The following is a 27,446-nucleotide window of genomic DNA, read 5'->3' on the forward strand; positions in this document are numbered from 1 at the left end:
CTTGTATAATATTTCATTGAATATATTCTTTATTTTGTATATCTGTTTGTTTTCTATTTGTAAGTTTTTTGTTCTCTAATGTTAACATCAAAAAATCTTTCACAACATTATAATAGTCGATAGTAGGAAAAGTAATTGAAAGTAATTAATTTAAGTAATTAAAAACATTTTTTTATGATTGAAAGAAAGAATAATGATTAAAAGATACTTATATTATGATACACATAGCATTTACTTATCGTTATTTCCTCATTAACTTTCTGTCTTTTATGCTTATTAGCGCTTTAGATTCTAAGAAATTTAAAACTTTATGAATTTTACATACAAGAAGAAGAGAAAAATTAATCTAAAATATTTTCGTAATAATTACTAAAGAATAGAAAACAAAAGATATTTATAATAAATATATCTTTCCCACAGACTGGCGTCAAAAGCCGGGTCGGGTACAGGAAGCACATTTTTTGATGCAGCACATACTCTGCACTGTTTTTGGGTACATTTTTTCTTTCCTCCTGTAATTAACCCCTTGACGTATTTTAACGTATTTTTATTATTTATAATTTTTTATTTTCGCCCGTTAGGCACGTAAGTATAGCTCATGCTGAAGCCCGCAGATAGTTAAATATTATATATTTCATCTGTTACTGAATGTTTGTTCTGTGTTCCTACGGCTTCCTTAGGTAGTAATTGTGAATAATACTTGATCTGAATAGTAACCTAAATAGTAATCTGAATAATACTTTTGTGAAAAAAACGCTCTCTTTAGCGTTTGTTTCGTGATGTTTACTTACACATGTATGTCCATATTTTATATCTAGCATAAAAATAATCAAGAAAACATTAATTATAAGAACACCTCGCCAAATATGCTCAACTCAAATTTAAAGCAGACCTAATCATAACTTTTAAATGATGAGTTCATTTTATGATGAGTTCATTTAATAATTTCTTTCTTTTTTCTTTTTTTCTTTCTTTTCTTACTACAATTTTTAACTATTCTTATTCTTAAAACGGAATTTTATTTCATTGAAATAATTTAGTTTACCATAACTGTGCAATCGATGTATACCAATAAAATAAAGAAAACTGTATGTTTGCAATTTAGTTTAGATTAAGTATAAAAAGATATTTGTAAACATAGGCAAACGTACAACTACAGATTTTATCAAAATTTGTTATCGCACAATGTATACGGTTACATACCGCAGTAATTGGAATATTCTGAAATATATGTAATATTATGAATAATATATAATATTATGAAATATTATGATTAATATGTAATATTATGAATAATATATAATATTATGAAATATCTACTGCTAAATATTAAAATTCATAACTAATATTCGATATATTAAATACATATTCTGCGTGTTTTTTAAATGCATTTGCATATTTTGTGTGCGTAAATATCATACATTTTTTTCATATTAAACTTGGATAAATTATAAATAATTACTGAATAAAATAATGAGTTTCTAGAACCATTCGTTCAATTTTGCCAACAAATATTAATGTGTACAACAGAACTCTGATTATATAAACTTTACAGATAAATGACTTATATAATTGGAATTCACATAAAGAAATATAAAGCAATCCATTGGTTATCGTCTCGAACTGGTGATTTTTCGTTCATATAATAGAAATTCAAATTTAAATACAAAATGAATGCAATGAGCAAAAATTTATTTATTTATTTAATCGAGCATTGAAAGCTTTAAATAAATGGTATCTAAGCTTTAAATAAATGGAATCTATATAAAACGGAATTCTAATACATTAGTAATTCAATCTCATAAATATACGTATTTATGTTCGTATTATTTCTAAATAACAATTCTTAAGTTTTCAATTCTTTAATACTCAAGTTTTCTACATAATTTAATAAATAAAGAGAAAAATATTAGAATACTTCAGTATTTTCTACACGAGCTCGAAAAATTTGTTAGAGTAACTAATAAAAAAATTAATTAATTATTTTATTTAAAAATCGTAATTGTAGATAACTCAAATATAATTATTTGAAAATGTTCACAGAATATCATAGACAAATAATTTAATTTTAATCAGATTAATCAAATTTTATTAATATTTTACTCAAATATTTTTTATTTAAAATAAATTCCTAAATTTAAATTCTTTTAATATAGATTTATTTCTTTTTCAATACATTTTACTTTATTTCTCGTATCAGTAATTCATTATGTTAATAATAATTTGAATATTCATTAAATGTTTAGTTATTTATCGAAGTAAAATTTCAATACAAATACAAACATTATGTTTGATCCAAATCGTGTAAAAAATATTGCTATTACCTACATCAAAATAGCCTCAGGTTTGTAGTTATTTTATATTTCGCATTTTAATGATACGAGCAATTAATGTTTAAACTTTATTTCTATTTATAGCTTTTCGATTTGAAAGCAATTTAATATACAAATTAAAATAACAATAACGAATAGCTTATACTTATAATAATATTGACAATTCTGTATGTATCCAAATAAATATGGACAATTTGCAATTTAAAATTTATTGCAGTTTATTGACTAGATTTGGGTAGGTAAATAAATAAATAAAACTTTTTTTCAAATATGCTCAAATAATTATTTAGAATATTAAAGTAATATAATATAATAATAAAATGAAATAATATAATAATATCATAATATAACATATATAATATAATATAATAATTGTATTCAAATAATTAAAACAATTTATTCATAACTTAGATATCAGATTAATCAATTCTTTTCGTATAATTTTTCCTGATGGTGTTTTAGGTATATCCTCGATAAATTTTACGCCACCTCTGAGCCGTTTCTGTGGTGATAGTTGCTCTGTAAAATTTAAAATCAATTTCAATTAAGTTCTATGAAATATATAATTAATATATATGTAATTAATTTGACACCGTCAGAAGATTGTTAAAATTCTATGAAATAGAATTTTGACTTCTTTCTTATATATTATATTTATTTCATATTATCCTGTTTAAAATTTACAGTATGAAAATTTCAAAATGTCATATTATTTAACCATACAATGATTCATTAAAATAATATTTAATCTTGTATTTGATATAGTAATTGTTATATAAAACGTCATGACATTTCTTTAATACTATAATATAATAGAGTACAAATACTATTATTATTATAATTTGAAGAGTAAATTTATATACATACAATAATAACATATAGAATAGTATAGTATTTATAAATACAATAATAGATGCATTAGAAAATAAATATTTATTGCAATTATACAAAGATTGTTAATTTGAAAACTCTGAATAATTATGTCTCATCTTTTGATAGAACTTCTTCTTCTCATCTTTTATTTATAAGAGTAGAAAATTTTTTACACTAAATTCACAATCTGTTTATATATAATATTTTCTTATTTTCGTATTTACTAGTTGTATTTTATTATGATATTAACCTGCTAATCGGGTCATTTCTTATCTAAACTTTTATAATTATGGAATAATTAACAATTAATAAAGACAAAATTGGTTCTGGAATTCGATCTTCCTACTTAATAAATTAATAACATATTTCAAAGATATCTATTCATCATTCTGTGAAATTATTCATTAAAATTATTAATATTTTTCATCGACAATAAGAATGAACGAAGTATGAAATATGTCATAGATATATTATGAAATAACTTAAGTAAAAATTAAGTTAAAAATTGTGAATAAGCCTATTTGTATGTATAGTTAATTTGCTAAATAAGATATTAAATTTATTACTGTTCGGTTTGGCGGAATAAGTATAAATATTACAATATTTAATATTTTCAGAAACATTAGCTTGATAAATAAAATATGATTTTATGTACGTACTTCAACAAAAGAATAATTTAAGATTAAAACTGAGTTTACTTTCTCAACTGAAAAGAAATAGATAAGAAAGAGAGACCTTTTTATTGATTTATTTGAGTCAAAAGGATTAATTTAATTAATTATAATTAATATAATTACATCATATATCGTTAAATCTGGGATAAATTGCTGTTTCTTTCTGTGGATTTGATTTTATATTGTATGTGTGAGAATGCATGAGAGTCGAGCGAAGACATGAGTGTTGTGAGACAATTGCGAGTGTGTTGCGTGATGCGTTTTTATTTAGAAGCGAGCAGAAGAGTATTCATTGCGAGTCTGAGTTAAAAAGTAATATTGATCTGTGAGACAGTGAATTCATAAGTGATAGTTATTATATACATTATTCAATTTATATATATATATTAAACATATTAATTAAGAGTGTGTATTTTATTTGATTCACTTACACTTTCCAAAATAATATGAAAATAAAAAAGGTATGTTCTTCATTTTTTTCATTTTTAAAAAGTTAATGTTGTATTTATTGCATTAAAGGTGAAAAATAAAATATTTTTCGTAAAAATCAAGTTAATTTATAATCAAAGAATTAGTTAATAATTTATTTGATTTCTCTTTCTCTAACACCATCCTGGTCCAATATATGTATTTTATATATATATATATATATATATATATATATATATTATATATGTATTTATTATACAAATGGAAATATTAGTTGAAAATATTAATATAACTAGGATGAGGATGATTCCATAAAAGAATAAGTAAAATATTTTATACTAAATGGTTTCATTCTAGTCTTAGTTTTTGAGAGCATCAATTTTAAAAATTGATAAGATCTGCAAGCGACTAATGAATATGATATTACGATAATAGTTATTACGATGTTCAATAATATGAAATGATAGGTGTGAAAAATACCTGTCCAAATTAGCTTCAAGAGTAACAAAAGTTAGAATGCATTACAAACATAATTTGTTTCCTTTCTTATATGATTTTTTCTTTTTTTTTATAAATTATTGTAATAGTATTGCTAATATGCAGAGACGGAGAATTCGTTATGTGGAATCATTTTGTAAACTCGCGATATTATTAAGAAATTGATCAACTATTCAATATTCAGTTCTAATGATTGACAGACGATTGATGAATTTAGATATGTCCCATAAATAGAAAATTTGAATAATACCTACTTCGAAGTGTGCCAGTCTTATATGTTTATTAAAGTATTTCTAAAAACGAAATATTTCTTATACAATATCGGTAACCCTTTGAGTTATAATATCGAGTTACTCAAACTGTAATAGAAATTATGGGTTTGATTTGAAAGCAAAAGCAGATTGTAGTTCTATGGAATATGAATTTGAATTTTCAATTTTTATTCTTCAAATTGAAAATTAACAAATATAAATATATAATGCTCTCAATGTTTTACATCTGATACATTGTAACATGTTATAATAACTAATGTTTACTGAAGACTGAGAAGAAAATCGTAAGATAAAGAGTTAATACTATTCTTCTTGGCACTTCTAAACATTAATAATGCTAAAAATAGAAGCATTGCAAAAAGTGAAAAGTAAAATCAGTTAAAAATTATCGATAACGTAACGTCAACACAGTCAAATATTATTTACCGATCTATTGCTTATTTAATTAATTTTCAAAATCAGTTTTTTCGAAAGTGGAATTTTAAATGAAAAAATTTGATACCAACTTATTATTTCGGATAAAATCGCTGCATTTATATTAATATAAATATTAATCATCGATACATTTAAATTAATCTGTCAACTATTAGTATTATTTATTAGTAGTATTATTTTTTGATTATTATGTACAGAATAAAACATAAATGAAAATGAATTGATACATTTTAATATAAATATAACGATACAATATAAAACTTGAGAATTCAATTATGAAAAAATTATCACGTCCGGAACATATGTATAATTCTTGGAATATACATATATAATTCTTTTCAGTTAATGAGTAAATCATTTTCCAATTTTTACATCTTTTAAATTAATATAATAATGTTGATATTAATAATATACATATTTTGTACAGATTTTATAGATTATGAAAATATTCTTTAGAGTTTATTCCCAAAATTAGTTAATTGTTGTTAGGTTATTAATAAAATTCTTTTAACGAGAAGTAATTCCTTTATATTTCGCATAGAACCTTTACTACCATTGACGATTGTTGTTTATTCTTTGTGCGCTTTACGGTAACGACGTGTTTCCACATAAACAGTAAAAAGAAAGCGAGCTTACCATTAGTGAAATCCAGAATTTCTTTCTCTGATATAATTTTACCAGGTTGTCTTACTACCAAAGCCATTGGTAACTCTCCGCTGAGTTCGTCTGGTTTACCCAAGACAGCCGCATCTTTTACACTTGGATGCGACATTATTATTTCTTCAATCTCGGATGGTGAAACTTGAAAACCTTTGTATTTAATAATTTCCTTTATACGTCCTGTAATATATAGCGTTCCTTCTTCAGTAAAATATCCCAGATCGCCAGTATGCAACCAATTCTCTTTGTCAATTGTTTCCGCAGTGATTTTAGGATTCTTGAAATATCCCAACATTACCCGATCACCCGCGAAGCAAACTTCTCCAACTTCTCTTGCACTAAGTGTCTTGCCTGTTTCAGTATTCACCACTTTGTATTTCAAGCCAGCCATTACAGGACCTACGGAATTATCGTTGCTCATCGGGTTGCTTATGTTTGATACTATCGTTAATTCCGTCATGCCATAACCGTTTCGAATAGTTTTCACTTTTGTACGTCGCTTTACTTCGTCTGCAATCTGAAAGAAATACATATAGAACACATTTTCACAGTGAAGATGATCTCATTGAAATTCATTAACATTAATTTGATGCTACATGAAATAATTATCAAGAATAAGCGAAGTTAATATATTGTTGTTAAAAATTTAACATTTTTTTTCCAAATTTTAATAGAGAAGTAGAATTTTAATGGTGCTTAATGATGGGAAAATTTTAATTTTAAAGTTTTGAAATTCCTGTGTATCAAAGAAAATACTGTACAGGATATTTCAGATCTCAGATCCGTCAAACTTATAAAACTTAAAAGATTATTTTGAGCACAAACTATTACACACTATGGGTTGATTTATCTTCGTTTTCGAGATAATGAAAAGAAACATAGTGTAAAACGCAGATAATCAAATACATTCGAACTATAACTTTTAATAATAGTGATTTATTTTAAGTTACTTTTTACACTGATTTTGTACTGGTTCAGATTGGTTTATACAAATTTACCTCTTGATTCTATGAACTCAAATATTCACTATCAATTCATTACATGTACTAGGTTTTTATATCCAAATATACCTTCGATTTCACATAACTCCATGCAAAAAAATTACATACATTTACAAAAAATACAGAATAATTCTAACTCGATAGTTCTGTCTATATCTCGAAAACAAAGACGAATTGACTCATGGCGCATATAACTCGTTTATAAAAAACGAGGGCAAACATGTTGGTAAAGTCTGTATACAGAGTGTCTCAGCATTGGATGTACAACCAAAAAATACATGAAAAATAAAGAATTTATTTCTCTATTTTTTTCGTTTAAGACCTCATTTTCAAAAAAATAGAGTTTGATAAAATTAGATAAGAATTGGCTTAATAAACATAGCTCGATAAATTTTCAAATTGAAATTTTTGGGAAACGAAGCATAAAAAGATATTCTAATTTTTGACTTATTTTCGCACGTAGAATAATGTTCTGTTCATTATTTATTTCTGACCAGTTCCAATTAAATTTAAGTATTACCGATAAATTTTCAAATCTGATGTTTTTCAAAAACGAAGCTTTAACTAAAAAAAATATTGTTCTTTCTTTTCGATTTATTTTTTTTATGTAGAATCATTTCTTCTCCTCGATCGTACATCCGATGCTAAGATTGTGTAAAATAATTATTTAGAATAGGACATATCTCGCTAAATTTGATGGATCTAGAAAATATTTGCATACAATCTTATTTTCATTAGGCTTACTTTCAATCAAATTTCAGTAGGCTCTATATTTTATTTTATATCAAATTATTGCAGTTGTACGAGAATATTACCTAACCCTTTCGTTACCATGGACGAGATATCTCACCAGAATTATGTCGATTGTACAATATCACCGACAAGCTATCATAACATCGCTATCGAGTTATTTCGTCGCAGTTTAGCTCTTGTGCGATGCCATGGACAAGTTATCTCGTGTACCTTTTATTAGGATAAATTGAAAAAAAAACGCAAGATATTGTTATTGCTGCACGAGATGTTCCCTCTGTTATGAAATATGCGAGATATCTCGAGACATCATCGCAAGAGCAAAATAGTGACGCAAAATAACTTGTTACTAGAATTGTAACAGCAGTGTTATGAAGTGAAGTATCTCGTCCATGCTGGCAAAACAGTTAATGATACAAAATTTAACATATAATAATTCCAATTTTAAATAGTGTATATTATACTTTAATATACTTTAATAATTCCAATTAAGTAGTATATCTTATGTTTTAATATATTACTAGTCTATTTATGTAGATTGGAATTTATATATATATATATATATCTTGTACATTAATTCCAATTAAGTAGTGCACTTTTTGTAGATAATGTATGCTGTTGAGATAAATGTATTGTTTTCATTATATGCCACTGCTGTAATTTTCAGGTTATACGCAAAAGTATTTTTGATACTATTTAGTTTATAATATGGTAATATCGGTTGGTATTAAAAATAATGGTGTTAAAAAAAAACTATTATTGTATATTAAACTTTATTATAAGGGTGAGTCTCGCAATTGTAATAGATTATGTTTCAAGAATGGTAGGACATAGAAAAAATTGTAAAAGAGAAAATTGATTGAAGGAGACTTATTTTTCTGCAAGTTTACTTTTCGTGTAACTGTACCTAGAAAATGCACATACAACATTTTTTTCAATGGATCATATTATTTTATACATTAATTGATAAAATGATATTGTCTATAAAAAAAAAGTACTAACCTACGTATGTCGAAAAATGATTAGTTTAGGAGATATTTTAACTTTAATTTTATGAAATCTGTGGATGAAAGATAAAGACATTATGAATACAATAATATTGTTTCTATTATATATAATATTGTTTCCTCTTTCATGCGTTAGATTTTACAAAATTAAAGTTAAAATATCTTCTAAACTAATAGTTTTTTAACATGTCTACGTAGATTAATATTTTTTTTTTATAAAGAATGTCTATATATGAAGCTTTATCGATTAATGTATAAAAGAATGTACGATTTCATTAAAAAAAAGTTGCATATCAATTAATTTTATCTCGTTTTTGAAATATAACCTGCTGCGATAATTACCCTGTATATTAGCTTGTGAGCAGTCAACCGTAAATAGCGATGCGACAGGCCATACCAAAGTTATAATCTATGCAGTTCGAAATAAGTTTTTAAATATATACCTGGCATTCTAAATGCCATTAAACAATAATTAGAATATATTTCATAATTATGTCATACTATATGTTATTATACAAGATGTTTCCTTTATATCATATTCGCATACATGTGAATTTTTATATTCAATTATCTCCAAAATACTCTCCAAAAGTTATTGCGAAAAATTCAAATAAACTTTGTGTTTCGAGAGAGACATCTTACGATGATCATTAAATCTGTCTAGATGAAGACATTTTCAAGGTCACGTCTACTTCTTCAAATGAAATTATACATTTTTTTATGCATTGATCGATGAAGCTCGACATTCACTATGTATGTCGAAAAATTATCAAATTTAGAAAATACTTCAATTTTAATTTTGTAAAATATATCGAAATATAATAAAATATATTTAAAAGCGAAGAAAGATGGGAACAATATCCTTGTATTCATACTGTCCTTATCTTTTATACATAGATTTTATTAAAGTTAAAATAACAAATAAACTAACAATTTACCGAACATGCTTTTAGTATTTTTAATATTTAGAGAATATATATTTAGAGAATGTCTTAGAGAATTTAGAGAATCGAGCTATATTAGTTAACGAATCGAAAAATATATCATTCCATTTAAAAAAAGTAGAGATAACTGCGAAATCTTCAAAATACTACACAAAAAAAAAAAAACTGAATAAATACTTTTGTGAACAAAATTTTGAACAAATTGTTTCCAAAAACAATGGAAATATTTAAGATGATCAAAATAAATAGTACAATCTATATATCTGTGACAGTTATGGTATTTCAATTTTTGACAATAGAAATGAATGAAACATTCACTTTCAATATCTAATGCTAAAATGTGATTAGTTTCTTGTTCAAATAATATAGTTTTGCGATCGATATAAAATATTTTTCTTTGATAATATTGAAAACAAATATTTTAATCTTCTGAATACGATCATCGAGTAATGTCATATACGTGACGTAGCAAAGAATATAACTAAATTAATAACGATGAAATATTGTCGATAATTTAAACTGTTATAACTTTGTAAAACAAAATAACGTGGTCTCGTTTAAAACTTAAAACCACTACTTTTAGAATCTTGAATTATTTTTTATTTTTTTACAACATGCAGCAGATAGGAAAGTAAAGATACTTTTTTTTTTAAATTTAAACATTTCTAAAAACAATAAAAAATTTTTTTCATGACTAGATTTATCAGTCTTGAAAACAAATCTCCCCTTTATAAATATCTTTCAAAACCTGCTATTTTTTTCACCATTTTATTGAACTTTAAATTACATGACAAAGGATTTAAAATATTAGAATTATATGACAAAATATTAGGATTTCTTAAATGTTTATTATTTAATACTAACATTCATAGTTTTAATTTAATACTAACATTCATAAAGTACTAAAAAAAAATCGTACAGCAAGTTTTAAAGGCGGAATTTCATTTTTTAAAATGATGAATTTAGTCGAGAAAAAAATTTTTCAATGTTTTCAGAGACGCAATCATAGATAGTGAACATTTGTAATATTCATTTTCTTTGTTAAATGTTTTAAAACTTGTTTCTGATTAATTTTGTGTATTAGGAAAGGAAAGAGAAGAGGGATTTATTTCTGCATTATCAAGTTCAGACTGTATGTTGTCATAACTTTCTTGATTTGAACAAACTTTGGTGAAAAACTTACATCTTTCGGAAATGGAGCTGCACCGCATACTATCTCTCTTACGCTGCTGAAGTCGTAATTTAACACCATTGGATGTTTCGCAAGAGTTACTAAAACTGGAGAAACCAACGGTATATTCGTAATTCTATATTGTTCAACAGATTTGAGCAACGTTTCTAAATCGAAATTTCGCATTATGCATACAGTTGCACCACAAGTTATTGCTATGGTCATCATTCCAAATGCATAGCCGTGAAACAATGGCAAGAAAATCATTATTCGATCTCCATGTTCAATATTTACATAACCTGGATATCTTCATTAAAAAAAAGTTGTTGTATTAAATAATTATAATTTAAGATAGAATAATTTATCTTAATAACTTAATTTGACTATGAAATATTTTAAAACGTAATAACAATAAAATGAATGCTGAGATGTATTGAACAAGATAAATAAAAAAAAAGAAATAGAATTTTCTAGTTATTTACATGTGTTAAATATATAAAAGCTAAATATTTTATATCTGTCCTATAATCTCAAATATTATACAATTAAATGCATATAAATATTATACAATTAAATACGTATAATATTAGAATAATGATATATTAGTTTAATCCTCGTCCGTTTGTCGCAGTTCCAGTTATTTATCCTCTCAAATTGACATAGTGATGAAAGATTAATATAATAAAAATACAATTAGTTGAATTTGCAAATTTTGTTATGAACAATAATAAATTTTTATTTAATCATGTACATATAAGATTCATATTTTGTGACTTTTAGATTTCTGCCGTACATATACAGGATGAAGCCACCTAAATATCTTTCCGAATTCTGATGATACAAAAAAATATTTTGTACCTATCGTGAATAGTATCGAAAAATCTATTACTGATAAGCTTATTTTTTTCAAGGACTTTTTAAAGTCATTGATGTTTTTTCTCCATAAAACTATTTTTTTTTTATTGCATCGTATAACTAGTAAAAAAGTACGTTCAGATATGTAAAAAATATGACCTTGAAATGACACTGATACTAAAAAATTTAAGTTTTACATATAAGTTTATCTCTATCTAGATAAAAAACTTTCAATTCTTTAAAGTTTAAAATTTAAACTGTTATACTAACTATACGAGGATGACTAGATTTTGTGGTTTTGAAAATAGAAATTTTCTATTTATAATGACTTCTTAAAACTTTCTGTATAATTTTTTTCGCTACTTTATTGAATTTAAGATTAAATGACAAAAATTCAAAATATCCTAACATTTAATCCTAGTATTCAAAATTTAATAAAATGCTAAAATGAATCATACAGGTTTTGAGAGATCATTGTAAAAAGCAGATTCTTCAAGATTTAGTTATGAAAAATATTTTTGCTGTTTTCAAAGAGCTTTGAATTTTTACAGCTATCGAGAAAAAAATATCTTTACTTTCTCTACTTCCGCTAATATAAAATATACGACGGAGCAGTTAAAATAGCTTTACGTTTTCAAGCGAGAATGAAAGAGAAAGTAGATTATTACATGATTTTTCCGTTTCACAAAGTTATAACAATTTAAAGTATCAATTTTTCATTGTTATGTGTTCAGTTATGTTCCTTATTGTATGTTATATTGATAAAGTAGATATCTATTCTAGTTAACTATACCTGCACATGTGCGGTAAAATAGTATAACATATTTATAAGAAAACTGTGTCAAATTGATATAATGGACAGACGAAGATTAAATATTAAATAGTTAAAAATCTAACTATAAGGGCTTATGCTTATATATAATATTAATTTAACGTTATTTACTTAGCAGCTTCCATGAAAATTAATAAATTTTTATGGGATAACATTACTCCCTTTGGAAAGCCCGTTGTACCACTGGAACAGAAAATAACTGCTGTTCTTTTGCTGTTGTCATCTATCTGCGTTGGTAAAAACATATTGAGATCCGTAATATTTCTATATTTCTCCACAATTTCCTTTAATGTTATTATATTTTCATCAAGAGACTTGTCGTCCAACTCAATTAATTTCATATTCCAGCTTAAAGTAGATGCAATTTTCGCCAAAATCTTTTCGGTACATTGAGATACAAATAGGAGTCGTGGTTGATAAATTTCCAACATATGTTTAAATTCTCCTGGAATAAAAATTGTGTATTAAGTATAGTTTGATAATGTACGTATTGAATCGCATTACTCCGAATAACTTACAAATTGCAAGTTTTATAAAAAGATTTATAAATATCCAAAAAGCTTTGTGAAAGATTTCTTCAATATAAAAACAAAAACAATTCTTTAGAATAACTTACTTGTAGAATAGTTATTTTAAAAAATTATTCAGAATAGTTAAATTACACGACTTGATATTTATGTTATATATATATTCATAAAATATGAAATAAATATTGGGAATGTAAATTTTAGTTTATTTTTTATGTTAAGTTTAAATTTATATTTAAAAATGACATATTTATAAGTAAACTTCAGTTTATAAATAACTTTTTTATTATATTTTAATATGCGAGTTCAAACAATTCATCACTAACATTTATTGCGTCAAATTTTAAGATATAGTCTCGAAATAAATAATGTAGTATTTAAAATTTTATTATTAATTCTGGAAATAAATAAATCTAGTCTTAATGAACAACATTTAATTGATGAATTCCTTTTCTAATAAGTGTGAAATTCTACGATGAACTTGAATTGAAATATTTTTCATTAATTTACATATGGCATAATCAATTAACTGATCAGCTTTTTTGGAAAAAGCTTTTCTTTCTTCTTTTACTATTTTTTTATATTTCTATTTTGTTAACTTTTTTATAGTATTAAATATACACACATTTACATACATAGATATCTTTATTATTTAATGATAATTTGTTTCAAAAATATCTTACTTTCTGTATACGTTGGATTCAACGGTGTAAATGTAGCTCCGATAAATAATGAGGCACACATCACTGTCATGTAATTTGGATGATTTTCCGCCGCAATAGAGATTTTGTCTTCGACGTTGATCTCATAATTCCTCAAAGCATTAGATACTATTATGCTTTTCTCAAGGATATCTTTGCAAGTGTAGTGTCTATTAGTATTAGCATCTATCTAAAATAATAATAATATTCAAATATTACAATATATAATGTGATAATAAAAGTGACTTACCAATTCATTTTATAGGTAATGCCATTTTATATGAACAAACCTATTTTTTTTTATGAACTTGCTTATCATTCCGAAACTAATATAGTTAATTGTAATATTAAAATAGTTGTAATACAAGTCGCTTATTCACAATGAAACATACGTATTAGTTTTTAATTATTCATTACGATCTTATTGTCGATATTAAATACTGAAAAGATTTATCTTGTAACGAGAATTATAAGATGTTCAAAAGCAATGAAATTATGATTTAACCCCTTCCTTAAATTTTGTGTATATGCAGGGGCCTTGACTATGAGGTCTTCAAAATTGTTTGTTAAAAAGAATGATTAAGCTATAAAAAATGATAAAATTAGAATTAGGTAAGATATACTTGTTAATGTTTTTTAAACCCGGAATAAAAATTTTAATCTGGCTGAAACGATGTTTGTTGAATAGATATATTTTTAACAATATTACAACGCAAAGAAATCCCCAAATTAACAATAAAAAATAAATATATCATAAATAAATATACCATATTAACATATACATACAGTAGAAATAATTTAATCATTTTGTCAATCGAAAATGATATAACTAGATAGTTATCGTATGATGAAATAAAACAATTTACATATCCAAGTCAATATTTATTTATGTTCTTATTTATGTTCTTAGTGACTATTATGACAAGTTTTAATTATAAGAATATAAGTATTGATTTTCGTATATGCAAATTGTTCCTTATATTATGTATAGTATATAGAATTTTGCGATAAAGCTTTTATAATATTAATTGTCATTTGCTTTTGAATTTCAAAATGAAATGAAGTTCCAGTGATTATTAGCTTTAGGTCTCATAAGAGTTAAATCCACTACTGTGTACATACATAATACAGATTTTATTTTAAACAAAATCTCTCATTGACATCTAAAAATAATTTTAAAAATAAAAAATGACGCAAAATATTTTCCCTAATGCATCTTCTATCAATTTAGAAAAAGAAATAATGCTATAAGATTCTTGTAGATAATTCGATTGCAATCCGATTGCGAAATAGATTGAACTGATTGCCAAATGAATTTTAATAATGTTTGATAACATTCCTAGGTTATTGAGCAAAAAATAGCGACTAGAGCACATGACTCTTTTAATGAATTTTTGTTCCCTTTTACATACTGAAATATGCTTTACCAATTTAATGCTATACTTTTTATAAATTAATATTACAGATAAAATATCTAAATAAGTAAATAAATGAATATATAATTTAATTTAATTTAGCATATTATTGTTGCGATTATGAAATTGTCTATTTGTGATTTTAAAGATTGTGTATTTCAATAATCATATTAAGTATTTCAATTTTAATACTATCTGAATTACAGTAGAACTCCGCTTGTTATGAACTTTATTTATTTGAATTGAATTTTAGTTAATAAATTAAACGGATTAAATGAATATTTAAAATTATAAAAACAAAAGTCACTAGTAAAAGGAAGAATCAGTGGACTCCCATTATACGTATAAACTCCAATTACATAGATTATTTATACGAACTATTTGTCTACAACTACAAATTGAACTATATTGGCAGTTTAAATATCTAAACAATCTGACAATTATTCATATTTATTTATATTGCATTCTAATAACAAATGGAGTCCTATGCTAAAAATCTATTCTCATCATCAAGAAATTGGGAACATACTTAACTTTAATAAATAAATTTACATATACTACAATTAATAAATTATATTTAACGAAAGATTTAATAAAATCACTATTAGAGGTTTGACATGCCATGTTTTAATTTAATTTCTATATATCGGATTGTTAATGATTTAATATTTCAGTTTAATTCATTAGTAATTATTAATTCGTCATATCTCAGATATTAAGAATATAACATGCATTTGTATAGTAATTAAAATATATGTATATTTTGAAAATTGAAATTAAGTCGTAGTTATATGTATAAAAAAAAATTATTCAGTATATTAAGTTTAACGACATTATTAAAATCGATGAGGTATTACTTGTTTTATCAAAGAAAATAATATTAAAAAAATTCTATAAGGTTTTGTAAAAATTTTACATTTGCTTTCAATATAATGTGTATATAGTAATTCTGAACTTTTATGCAAATTCATATTCTTATGAATACAATTTCAAGAATCTAGACGACTGTTTTATTTATTAAATGTCATAGTATGCATTTTTGTAGTTTCAAATTTTCTATAAATGCATGAAAAATTTCAATCTGACAACCATTATTTGGAAGCCATTGTTATCTAATTAAGGTTAAATATAAAAATCTAGGAACACATTTTCAAAGTACAATAATAATCTGTTTATGTCAACTTTTATTTAAATCAAATTTTAAATACTAAATTAAATGATTTCTGGTTGAATTCAATATTGTATGAAAAAATCAGTCGATTTTTATTATGTAAATTCCAATATAAATTATTTATTATATAAACTATTTGTACCTCGAGAAATTTATATAAGCAAAGTTCTATTGTATTTTTAAAAAATGGAATAAAAAATTTGATTTTTTGTCTTGATTTAATATGTCACAACATCGGATAAATGAGCGATTCTGTTTTAAAAATAATTAACTTACTTGCATAATATGTTCACCATTAGAACGTAGACAATCGAATAGATGTTTCCCTAAAGTTATGTTTGGTATTTTTTTTACTGGCGGACCATGAAGTATATTATTTTCCATTTTCACTTTGCAAGATAAAAGTACCTGTAATGATAAAAATTGTAGTTTCTGCAAATATATATATATATATATATATATATATATATATATAAATGCTTATTTATAATATTAGTAATTATTTATTATAAACATTACTGAAAATGTTTTTTTAATTACTGCCCATAATATTTAAGTCCTACTGTTAAAAATATTAATTTTAATCATATAAACTGCAACAAAAATATGTGACAGAAATGTTATTATTTAAATAAAATCGAACGTTGGAAAGAAAAAATTTTCTATTGGATTTCAGAGAAAAAATTTTTCCCTTACTTTATAATAAAAAAAACTTTGTCTCTATAATGTCTCTTAGATTTTAAATTAAATCTTTCATAAATCTTTTTCAAATCACCTATAAATTTTTCGCCTTTTCTTCTGAGTTAAATTCCTCTATGGAATTGATTATAGCCAATATGATCACTTTATAACTATGAAATTTTATTTATACACAAATAAAATGTACAAAAATCCATTTCTAAAGTACGAGTAAGTCACTTAAGACTAGAAGTTGAAATATTTTCAAAATGATTAATTGTTCAATCAAGAAATGTTTTAAATAAAAATTGAATATTTTCGAAAGGAGTAACATTAATTGATGTAACTGATATTTTTTAATGTAGGTACAGAAAACGTATTTGAAGATCAAGTTTGTTTTTTTAAGTAAAATCATATTATAAAAAATCTACTGAGTCCAAATCTGGTGAATAATTTGAGAAATAAAACACTATCTGACATCAAGAATATGAAACTGAACGAAGAAATTCGATTTTGAACAAGTATCACTGCAATATTTTATTTAAAATATTTTCTGATCTAATGGTTTTTTTGGCATAAATAGTTTAATATTGAGAATGACGAGAATAATATATTAAATAATATATTAAAAAATATGAAGTATTTCACTTAAAAAAACAAACTTGACCTTCAAATACCTTCCATGCATCAACATTAAACAATAATAATTATATAAATTAACGCTCCTCTCGAAATCATTTTATTTTTGTCTAAAACATTTTTAAATATAATCAATTATTTCAAAAATATTTTAGCTTTTAGGTGATTCATCCTGTATACATACTATCGATTCCACCGGTCAAGATTTTGTTTAATCCAAATCAATAAGCAAAAAAGTAACAAGTTTTTTTTAAAAAGATACATATTGGGATAAATTCTCAGCTGATAACATTCAGAACTATACTTCTTTTAACATATACATGACTCGTATATTTCATTGTTAATGAAATTGGTGAAGTGGATCAAGTGGTTTGTAAATAAAATTTAATTTTTAGATCGTAACTTTTCAACAAATAACGAGTGATGATTAGAGTTTTCTAAACGTCACTTTGGTAAGTGAAAATCTAGGTCATTGAAGATGGGTCTCCTAAACATTACGTTTACCTTTTTATTTTGACAATCTTTTGTGTTTCTAGAGAAAAAAAAGTATTGTAAATTTTTATCCACTTAATTAATACCAAACCTGAAATAAAATTTTGCTTTTAAATAAAATTCTGTTTTATTTGATGTATCTCATCTCATATGAAATAATTCAATTAGAAAGTATTAACAAGTTTGAAATAATTATAGATAAATTTATAAATTTACTGAACGTCTACTTTCTTTTTACATTCCGTTTTTTAACTATCGTATCAATTTTACAAAGGATCTGTGACATCTACACTCCAGAGAAGTGCCAAACTATTTATTATAAACTTTATATTCTACACTGAAACGGTCTATAATGGATTCTGTTATTGAGATGGACATCAGTTGTAAATTTAGTGAAAATTTAAACTCCAATAATGAAACATGCTGGCTCAGTTATTACAAGGTTTGATACGGAAGTTTACTATTTAATTAATAAAAGACATTGCACGTACAACATATATTCCTTCATTTAATTGGTTCAATTTTCACCCAAATATTTAGTTCTATAATATGCACAAAACCCCTTACATAACAAATAAATAAATATTATTTCAAAGTATACACATATTTCAGGTGCAATTGACCGATCATTATTATTGCAAAAAGCAATAGTGAATTTTGGTAAAAATATTTTTACACGGTGAACGATTCTAAATTATAGATTATAATATAGTGTAATATAGTATAATATGTTATATATTGCTTCTACGATTATTTGATTTATATATTTTAATATTGCGTTTATTTGTATTATATTATAATTATAAGTTATTAGTATTATATTATTAGTACTAGTTATTAGTATTATATTATAATTATAATTAGCATTACATTATATTATATAAAATATGTAGAATTATTTTCAAACAATTCAAATCAAGTACCAAATACAGTTAGTGAAGACTATTCAGTTTAGTATATTTATTGACTTCAAAGTGGCTGCAAACGTCAAGGAATATTTACTATGCGTGGTTATTGTTCATGTATACTAATGTTCTCTTATGATATAAGAAGCTTGTGAACATATTTTCAATCTATACTCAACTGCACATTTTAGAAATATAAGTTCCTGAAAATATAATATGCTCCTACAACTTAAAACAATTCTATTGTATTGTAGCATGATAAATATTTGTATGATCTGTTGAGAAATAATTTCAAAAATAATTTATCAGAATTAAAGTTCAAAATTGTTAAGTTCTTATTCATTTTTTAATCTTGCATTTATTTATTTACTTACTTTATAGTTATATAATTATAACATAATTATTATACATATTCTCTCTTCTAATTTATTTATAATTTAATTGCATTATTAAGAAATATTTTCGTTTAATGAATGTCATGTAATAACCACTGAATAATTTGGTGCTAATAAGACGTGATATAATACATATGTTATAAACGCTAATGCATCATTTTTTTAAATTTTGCACTGTTTATAATGAAGAATTTTCATTCCTTTTTCATATTATATATTATATACCATAATGCGCAACAAATTTTGTGACCAAATTTTTACAATGTTGAATAATAAATTATTATAAAATTATATATTTATTCATTTCGATATTTGATAATACATCGATTATTGCAATATTTGATTGAAATTATTAATATTAAAAATAATAGAAAATAATAATATTTGATAGGTTCTGTTTCTGTGTTACAAAGTAATGTCTTGCACAAATATAGAACTATATTTGGATTAAATTATAGTACTTTATATAATTTATTATATAATATATATTATATATATATATATATAATAATTTATATAATAAATTCACTTTTAAGCATACTAGCGCGCGCGAGAGTGAGTACGGGCGAATGAATGTATATGCACGACTCAGCGAGAAACCATGGATTAGAGAAGAAACGATGAGTGGTAAGCAAGCATTGAAACAATGTAATTATTCTCTTTTCTGTATTATTTTTCTTTGTTAATATACATCTGTATATTACTCAAGAAATTTAGTGGATTAAACTTCAATACTATTCTCGTCGTTCTCCTATACATATATACATCTATATACAAGGTGTTCCCAGGTTAAATCGCCAAATTTTAGATATGAATTTAGGACCCTAAAACAAACAAATTTTTTTTCCTCTGGAAGTATGCTCGCAAATGCTTCATTCAAGAGATATTTACTACTAAAGTTGTAGGACTTAGTAATGTATGCCATCGAAATAATTCAGGTTTATTACGTATATTATTAAAGAAAATTATTGTATTTATTACTAAAACTAATTGTAATTATTGTAATTAATATGTTGCTCAAAATGATTACCATCAGCTTGGAGACGATCATTACACCTATCAATAACAGAAGAAGTGATCGATTGACAGTACATTTCGTTACACGCTTATTCTCAATTTTAATGTTTCAATGTTATTAACAGGTACACTTTTTGCTTCAACTTAATATTCATTTTCCCGAAAGATGGATCGGTCGTGCTGGAGCTGTCAATTGACCTCCTCGTTCACAGAATCTAACTCCAATGGATTTTTTCGTGTGGGAAGCAGTGAAGCTCTATTCCATTAATCAGAATGAAGTCGTCTTATGAATCGAAATGATTTAAAGCAAGTCAGGGCAGTTTGGATCTGTTCGAAGATATAACATTTTACGTTGCTGTCTATAGTATTTCAACGTATAAAAATTCACGTACGAAAATCGAGAAATGCTTTACTTACGGAAGATCGTTGTATTGGATCAGGATTTGGATTATGGACCTTTTGAATAATGTAAAGTCGTGATGTGTGCTAATTGATTTCTTTAATGCGAAGATTTCGAATTTGAAATTCGGATTTTTCCTAAAGTGTGAGTGAGTTAAATAAAATACACACTCTTAATTAATATGTTTAATATATATATATATATATATATATATATATATATATATATATATATATATATATATATATATATATATATAAATTGAATAATGTATATAATAACTATCATTTATGAATTCACTTTCTCACAGATCAACATCACTTCTCAGACTCGCAATGAATACTCCTCTGCTCGCTTCTGAACAAAAACGCATCATACAACACACTCGCAATTGTTGCATCCTTACACATACAATATAAAACCAAATCCACATAAAGTCCGTCAAAGTCTAACCACTCTTCTTGGATCAGCATCAGCTAAAATAAAATTCTTGTGTCACATTCATACATGTTGCGTACCTTCTGTGTTTAGACACTATGAGTTCACGAATCACACACACGATTGCACAGTATACAATTGATGCACTGACTTTTCGAAAAGTCCTATTCGAAGGACCAAATATTAAATAGAACCTATTAAATACAACCAAAATTCGATCCTTAGTATTTATATATGTACAAAATTTAATATCGCAGTCTGAAATGTTCGCAATCCAAAAACATTCTGGTTATCTGTGAAGAGAACAAGATATGATAAGAGCGTTATTTTTATATCCTCATGCGTTACAGAGATTATCAAAAAAAGTAAGGTATGTCAATTAGAAATTTTGAGCAGTCCATAGAAATTTCTCTTTTCTACGTGAATGGGAGTGTGATCAAGACTTTGGTTGTGGGAAAAACAGATCACATTGCCGTCTAAATGTTTATAGTAATTTCTATTGAATTTTTATTTCTATTTAGGATATAAAAATCTTAGAAATTATTTAATAATCCAAAAATCTTAGAAATTATTTAAGAACTTCTAAAAATCAGTTGCCAGCTAGAGTAACAAATTTTAAGTTTTACGAAAAAGTATAAATACGTAAAAACGCAAAGCATGCCTTTTAAATCGTGTCCCTATCATTGACTTGATGCTAACAACAATAAATATTATTTTTATTAAACAATTACTACTGTGAATCAATTAGAAAAATTTCTATTTTGATGTTGTTAATAATCTTTCCTATTAAATTTCAATTTATTATTATTTTTTCATCCTAATGATTAATATTGTATTTTTTATGTTTTTGAAAACATTCATATCCGATTAGGTTATTGTTGAAACTTAAATGTGATTATACGTATAGAATGTTACAAAATTATATGTTGCGACACCCATATAGTTATAATTACACTCTTATCTATTTGGTAAAAATGGTTTGATACAGAAAACTTTCGCCAAAAATTTTGTGACCTTGATCTTGAATTTTCAAGATTAAAAATAACTTTTGTTTGCATGCATCGCGTTCTACTTATCATGAAGTTCAACTTTGCAACACAAACCATTAGTTGAAAATGACCAGTTCTCTTAAAAAATGATATCAAAGTTCAAATAATTCATACAGCTATATTATTTACTCAACATAGAAATATATAATACACTATAATATATTGTATATAGCATATAAATATAAAATATATGATATATTGTAAAAGGTCGACGCGACTTTCAACGACTACATCAACAATTTAGTGATTAAAAATTCAAATAAGCGAATAATACAGCGAATAAGAATTATATATAATATAATTATAACATATTGTTAATAAAGATCATCTGAGAACTAATGGTAATTTAAGAATGTTTTCCAAGAGAGAGGGTCATTTGCAATTCATGATTCCTTTGATAAGTTTGATCCTAGCGATAAGTAAAGTATGATGCAACAATAAAAGAATTCAATTTTATTTTGTGGTAAATTTTTTTATATAAATTTCCATCTATCCAAAATGTAGAATCATATTGTCGTGACATTTATTTTTCTATACACCTATATTTACACACATAAGAGAATTAATACAATTATAACAGACTTTGATATTGTTGACTTTTTTTTCTTGTTTCCAGCTATTGTTAGATATATTGAAAATTCTCTATAAATCATTTTTACTAAAATTAAGAAAATTTTTACTTCTCTTCGAATATCATCATTACAAATATGAAACGGATTAGTCGTCTAACTTCAACTTTCTTTCGTCGCTTTAGATGATTTAAAAAAATGTAACTTCAAATTGAAATTTAAAAGAGAAGCTAAAAACAAGATGGACGTGAATTTATTTTCTTTTATTTAAGTTTCATACATTTAGCAGCAACGCAAAACAAACTATATTTAGTTCTCTCTTTTAGTTCTCAATAGAATGTAAGCAATTTAGACCTCAAATAACTTCTTCGAAGATTGCAAAAGTTTCAATTGTGTTAGAAGGAAATTTATTAAAATTCAATTAAGAAACTTATTAAGAAGATGAAAGCAAGTATTTCAATTAATTAACCGTAATGAAGCAGTAACTGAACATTACAAATTATATTCATTGTAATTAGATATTAAATAAATTCATTTTTTTTTTTAATATTGATTTTGAATAAATAATAATTTCTAGAAAACATATAATAATAAAAACTTATACTTTGAATAGCAAATAGAAAATTTTCAGAAAATAATTCGATCTTTTTTCATCTGTGCTCACTCACACAATTAATTATTTTAACTATGAATAAAATAGAGAAAAAGACAATTTAATTAATTAAGTTAATTAAATTTAATTAATCTTGTCTTACATTGTATTAAAGTGGGGAAATTTGTACATGTATAATGACCAATCAAATCAATATTATTAATGGCAGAATTATTGGTCATTATACATATACAGCAGCAGAAAAGAAGTTCCTATAATAATTTTCGAATATCACTACCGTATACTTTGACATATAATAATTGAACTGAAAGATTATAGTGTCCATTTTCATTATTGAAAGAGAGGAGACAGAGAACTTTATCAGGACGGCTGATTGGTTCGGTAGTGGTATTAGCTTGAACTTCCACAACTGATTGCACAATGATAGAATCCAATGTATATTCAACCGTGAGAGGATACTTGGATTTTGGATACTACAAATGACATTTGCTGAAATGAATTATTCGAGAAAATATTTGGCAGATTCACTTATTAAATACAATTCATTGTTTATTTACGCAGATTAACGATTTTACTTAATTGTCATACAGTTCCATTTTTGACAAATTATTGAATGTTATTACGAAATTTACACCATTATTGAATATTATTGCGAATGGAATAGAATCTATCAATTAAGTAGTTTTTAATTAATTATGCTATTTTATTCATTCGCTATACGTGCTATTTTATTTCAAAAATTTTATTGTAAATTTATATGTATCATTTATGCATTATAATATAAAAATTTAAGTCAATGATTATTTGCTATTTATATAAAGCAATATTTCTATAATTTTTCCTCAAAATGATTCAATAAATAAATATTTTAAAATGTTGAATATTTACAAAATATGTAGGTATAGTTTTTAACTTCTAATACTTTTGACAAATTTAATATATCTATATTAAACAAATTAATATTATTAGAATTTATTTAATATAGATAATTATAATGATTAAAATCTTAACTTAATCATTAACAATTTTTCATGTCAATAAATATTACATTACTTTTGTGATTTTTTATGATTATAATAAAATTTAATGAAAAGATCACATGATAATGAAAATAATCTGAATTTTCGTTTTATCAAAAGATTTATACATATACAAACGAATACATTCATTTAATAAATTCATTTAATAAATTCATTTATTAAAAAAAAAAAAAAAAAAAAAGAAGAAACAATGATGTTAAATGTAAGAAAACTATAATTAGAAGAAACAATGATGTTAAATGTAAGAAAATAGAATTTGAAAAGACGTATCAAATATCGATCCTTTCATAACATGATGAGCATATCATCACTTAATCGAGCCTTATTAGCCAATTAAGCCAATAATAAAATATAAAACCACGATGCTTATAATATTAAATTATCGCATAACTGCGCAATAGCGAAAAATCGGATAAATTGGAAGGAAAACTCGATATCACGACGGAAACGTCTCATTGACAAATTGTTTTCCTTCGGTATCGACTTGGTGGTCTGCAGGGAACACAACTGAAAGACGGAAAAATATTTTTGTTTTCACGTCGTAGAAATGAAACGATACGATTTTACTTTGACACAAACCGGAGAAACAATTTCCTCTAGGAACAGAGTCGGATAAGACTTAATTGTCTCGGTGATTAAAGGATTTACGATTATCGAAATAAGTAGTGATCAATATTTTTAACGATTTTAATATTAAACGATATAAAAATATATTAGAATAATTATCGATATGTAAATCAAGTTATTTTTTTCATTTATGAGTTCAGGATTTAAAGTACGTTACATATCATCATTAAGAAATCAAGTGATTTCATGTTTCTTATGACCATCAAAATGTTAAAAATCATAAAATAAATAATTATTAAATGTAATTGTAAAAATTGTATAAAATTATATTTAGTTAGTATTGGAAAGAAAGAGGGACCACACACAATAAAATTTAATTATTTAGTGAAATTGTCAGGTTTTAGATCAAATTGCAAAATATTTAATTAATATAACTTTTTCTATATGTTTTGTGAAACTCTAATATTATAATATTGCAAAAAAAATTCTAATTCCATGCAATATTGGTATTATAATTAGTAAATTTCAATTAGTTGAATTTATGTTAAGCTTCTATTATTAAAGAGTTTATTAAAGTTTATTTATTTTAATTGACATAAACTGATAATAAGTGTAAAAAATTCTAAAGTAATATAGAATTTGAAGTTTCTAGGTTATTTTATTTACTTCAATTATTTACAATTATTTTTTTAATTTTATAATAAATAAAATTTACATTCTTGTAATCTTTATGCTTTTTGTCAAAACGTATTATATATACATTAAATTCATACTTATTAATGAAATATTGTCAAATTGAATATTGACTTTTACGAAAAGAACCATACATTATACTTAGCGAAAAAAACCATATATTCTTTCTGTATACCTTTCATAATTTTGTCAATATTTATACAGAGGGATTATCATTATCGTTTTCTTACTAATAAGTAGGAAATATACTAATAAAATATAAACATGTAATCTATGGAAATAAATTAATTATATTCAGTTATAACTAGTTAATGTCAATCCAGATCAATTGCGTCACAGAATTAATCTCTGCAACAGTAGTTAATCTTTAAATCGATATCTTCAGATTCAGCCAATTCCAATTTACATGATCACTGCAGAATTTGCAATTCAAATTGCACAGTTTCAGTTCAAAACAAGAATGGAAAAGAAACTTTTGAATATTGATAGAAAGTGACAAAGCATCTGTTAAACTTTATTATCAATGCAATACTGGTGATGATGGATACAATTAAAACAACAATAAAATACCGATTATTTACATTCTTACTATAATTCTATTATTATTATTTTAATATAACATGTAGTTACATCTAAAGGATTTATACTTTTTTTTTTGAAGTAATACAAAAAATGAAAATTGTTATCTACTTGAATGAATTGTTATCTACGTTAAAAATTTACCTAAGTTTAAATATAGCACTTGTATTTAATACTTGTTCATTGTTTAGTACATTATTTAGTAACTGGTAGAGAGTAAATTGAGAAATTGAAATGATCAAAATATTTTAAAAATAATCGTTTATTAAAATTAAGTTAAAACCGAATAATTACGAAACTATTGAAACTTATGTTATATTAAAAATTTCAATAATGTAATAAATCTAACGACGTTTACAATATATAAACATAGAATTAATAAAGAAAAATTGATCATTACGATAAATTCGCCTGAAAAGCTTTTAGTTAAAAATATTGGTTTAGCTAATGTTTCCAAAATGATAACGAGAAAATTTTTTTCTCTATTTACGTATATTGTTTTATGAATTCTTTAACACTTAAATTACATCTGTGTTTAAAAAATTTTCGCAAATCAGTGAATGGAATAAAAATGAGATTGTCAATCTGATCTATAGTCAAACTGATTTAGCCTAAATAAATTTTATACAACTACTATTTGTTAGATTTTATTTAAATACAAAACATTTGTTTTTAATTTAAAAAATATAGAAATTAATCATTATATCTTTTTGAATTTTAAGGACAAAGAAGAGCATTAAAAAAGTTGATGAGAATTTTTTCCCTATATTTTTAATTTATCTCTTTGTATCAGTGATAAAAAATTAACATCTACAATGAAAAAA

At 24.3% G+C, this 27,446-nt stretch overlaps 1 protein-coding gene and 1 long non-coding RNA gene across 6 annotated transcripts in view; one reads left to right on the forward strand and one right to left on the reverse strand.

Annotated features, from left to right (window-relative positions):
• Positions 1 to 2,681: 2,681 nt before the first annotated feature.
• The window catches only part of LOC122539011 (4-coumarate--CoA ligase 1-like), a 64,265-nt gene continuing 39,500 nt past the window's right edge, over positions 2,682 to 27,446 (reverse strand). For 2 of the 5 annotated variants that reach the window (XM_043673569.1, XM_043673568.1), the window contains exons 3-8: positions 16,825 to 16,956; positions 13,945 to 14,152; positions 12,846 to 13,179; positions 11,060 to 11,354; positions 6,151 to 6,691; positions 2,682 to 2,852 (exon numbers count right to left, since the gene is read on the reverse strand). In XM_043673569.1, coding sequence (XP_043529504.1) covers positions 2,734 to 2,852; positions 6,151 to 6,691; positions 11,060 to 11,354; positions 12,846 to 13,179; positions 13,945 to 14,152; positions 16,825 to 16,956 — 1,629 coding nt within the window. In that variant the 3' untranslated portion in view covers positions 2,682 to 2,733. Of the gene's footprint in view, positions 2,853 to 6,150; positions 6,692 to 11,059; positions 11,355 to 12,845; positions 13,180 to 13,944; positions 14,153 to 14,212; positions 14,507 to 16,824; positions 16,957 to 20,687; positions 20,724 to 27,446 lie in introns of those variants that run through there. The other 3 variants (XM_043673570.1, XM_043673571.1, XM_043673574.1) reach the window with 3 other exon arrangements.
• On the forward strand, positions 3,949 to 26,472 carry LOC122539012. Its single transcript, XR_006308969.1, has 3 exons — positions 3,949 to 3,961; positions 12,027 to 12,037; positions 26,342 to 26,472. It is a non-coding gene; the product is annotated as an uncharacterized LOC122539012 (long non-coding RNA).

Source organism: Frieseomelitta varia, unplaced genomic scaffold, assembly GCF_011392965.1.
Source record: "Frieseomelitta varia isolate USP_RPSP 00005682 unplaced genomic scaffold, Fvar_1.2 scaffold_187, whole genome shotgun sequence".
Classification (NCBI taxonomy): Eukaryota; Metazoa; Arthropoda; class Insecta; order Hymenoptera; family Apidae; genus Frieseomelitta; species Frieseomelitta varia.